Here is a 1,528-nt window from a genome sequence, read left to right as displayed (position 1 = left end):
TTTTGAAAACCTTCAAAACATTTTATTGCGAAAAAGGAAATCATTTAATAATGGAATGAAGATACTTTTAAGACAAACAAATTTTCTAATTCTTATGATTAGAAGCACTTGCGGTGGACAATGCCGGGGCCAGACTCGTCGTATTCCTCCTTGGTGATCCACAAGGCCTGGAAGGTGGACAGAGAACCGAGGATGGAACCACCGATCCAGACGGAGTACTTCCTCTCAGGGGGAGCGATGATCTTGATCTTGATGGTGGATGGAGCAAGAGAAGTGATTTCCTTCTGCATCCTGTCAGCAATACCAGCATACATAGTGGTACCACCAGACATGACAACGTTGGCCAAAAGATCCTTCCTGATGTCAATATCGCACCTCATGATGGAGTTGTGGACGACCTCATGAATACCAGCAGATTCCATACCAAGGAAAGAAGGCTGGAAGAGAGACTCAGGGGCACGGAAACGTTCATTGCCGATGGTGATGACCTGGCCATCAGGAAGTTCATAGGACTTGTCGATGTTGGAGGAAGCAGCAGCAGTGTTCATCTCACCTTCAAAGTCCAGGGCAATGTAGCAGAGCTTCTCCTTGATGTCACGGACAATCTCAAGCTCAGCGGTGGTGGTGAAGGAATAGCCACGCTCAGTCATGATCTTCATCAAGTATCTGGTGATGTCACGACCAGCCAAGTCCAGACGGAGGATGGCGTGGGGAAGAGCGAAACCTTCATAGACGGGCACCATGTGGGAGACACCATCACCAGAGTCGCAAACCTCACCAGTGGTACGACCAGAGGCGTAGAGGGAGAGCACAGCCTGGATGCAAATGTAAGTGGCAGGCATGTTGAAGGACTCGAACATGATCTGTGTCATCTTCTCACGGTTGGCCTTGGGGTTGAGGGGAGCTTCAGTGAGCATGGTGGGGCACTCCTCAGGGGCAACACGGAGCTCATTGTAGAAGGTGTGGTACCAGACCTTCTCCATGTCATCCCAGTTGGTGATGATACCATGTTCGATGGGGTACTTGAGGGTGAGGATACCACGCTTGCTCTGGGCTTCATCACCGACGTAGGCGTCCTTCTGACCCATACCGACCATCACACCCTGGTGACGAGCACGGCCAACGATGGAGGGGAAGACAGCTCGGGGAGCGTCATCACCGGCGAAGCCAGCCTTGACAAGACCGGAGCCATTGTCGCAGATGAGTACCGCGGCATCTTCGTCGTCACACATGGTGGTGGTTGGTTATGGAGTCAAGTAAAAGCCTGAAATGAAAATGTAATGGATGTATAGTCTTTGGAATAAAAGTTTCTTGAGTCCCTGAATATATAGCAAAATAGAGGAGGAGAGAACGGAAGATAAAAAGTAAATTATTGAATGTGGAGGTCAACAAATATTTGGTACGAATCGTATATGACACTCCTATAAGGTAAGGATAAGGGAGAATGAGAGAGATACTCTATTTCATATGTTAGATGGAAAACAGAGATCCTACTTTGACTTCTACTTAGAATATGCAAATTTCTTTA

General features: G+C 48.0%; 1 protein-coding gene across 1 annotated transcript; it reads right to left on the bottom strand.

Moving 5' to 3' along the window:
• Window positions 1-1,259, bottom strand: LOC137653683 (actin-2, muscle-specific-like). Its single transcript, XM_068387259.1, has one exon. It carries the CDS (start codon window positions 1,230-1,232, stop codon window positions 99-101), a length of 1,134 nt encoding a protein of 377 aa, XP_068243360.1. The 5' UTR covers window positions 1,233-1,259; the 3' UTR covers window positions 1-98.
• Window positions 1,260-1,528: the final 269 nt, after the last annotated feature.

This window comes from Palaemon carinicauda, chromosome 14 (genome assembly GCF_036898095.1).
Source record: "Palaemon carinicauda isolate YSFRI2023 chromosome 14, ASM3689809v2, whole genome shotgun sequence".
NCBI classification, from domain to species: Eukaryota; Metazoa; Arthropoda; class Malacostraca; order Decapoda; family Palaemonidae; genus Palaemon; species Palaemon carinicauda.
This window is presented reverse-complemented; position numbering and strand designations above follow the sequence as displayed.

Bases quoted from the DNA above. Each gene is read 5' to 3' on its own strand.
- LOC137653683 (XM_068387259.1), bottom strand. From the start codon at position 1,232: ATGTGTGACGACGAAGATGCCGCGGTACTCATCTGCGACAATGGCTCC.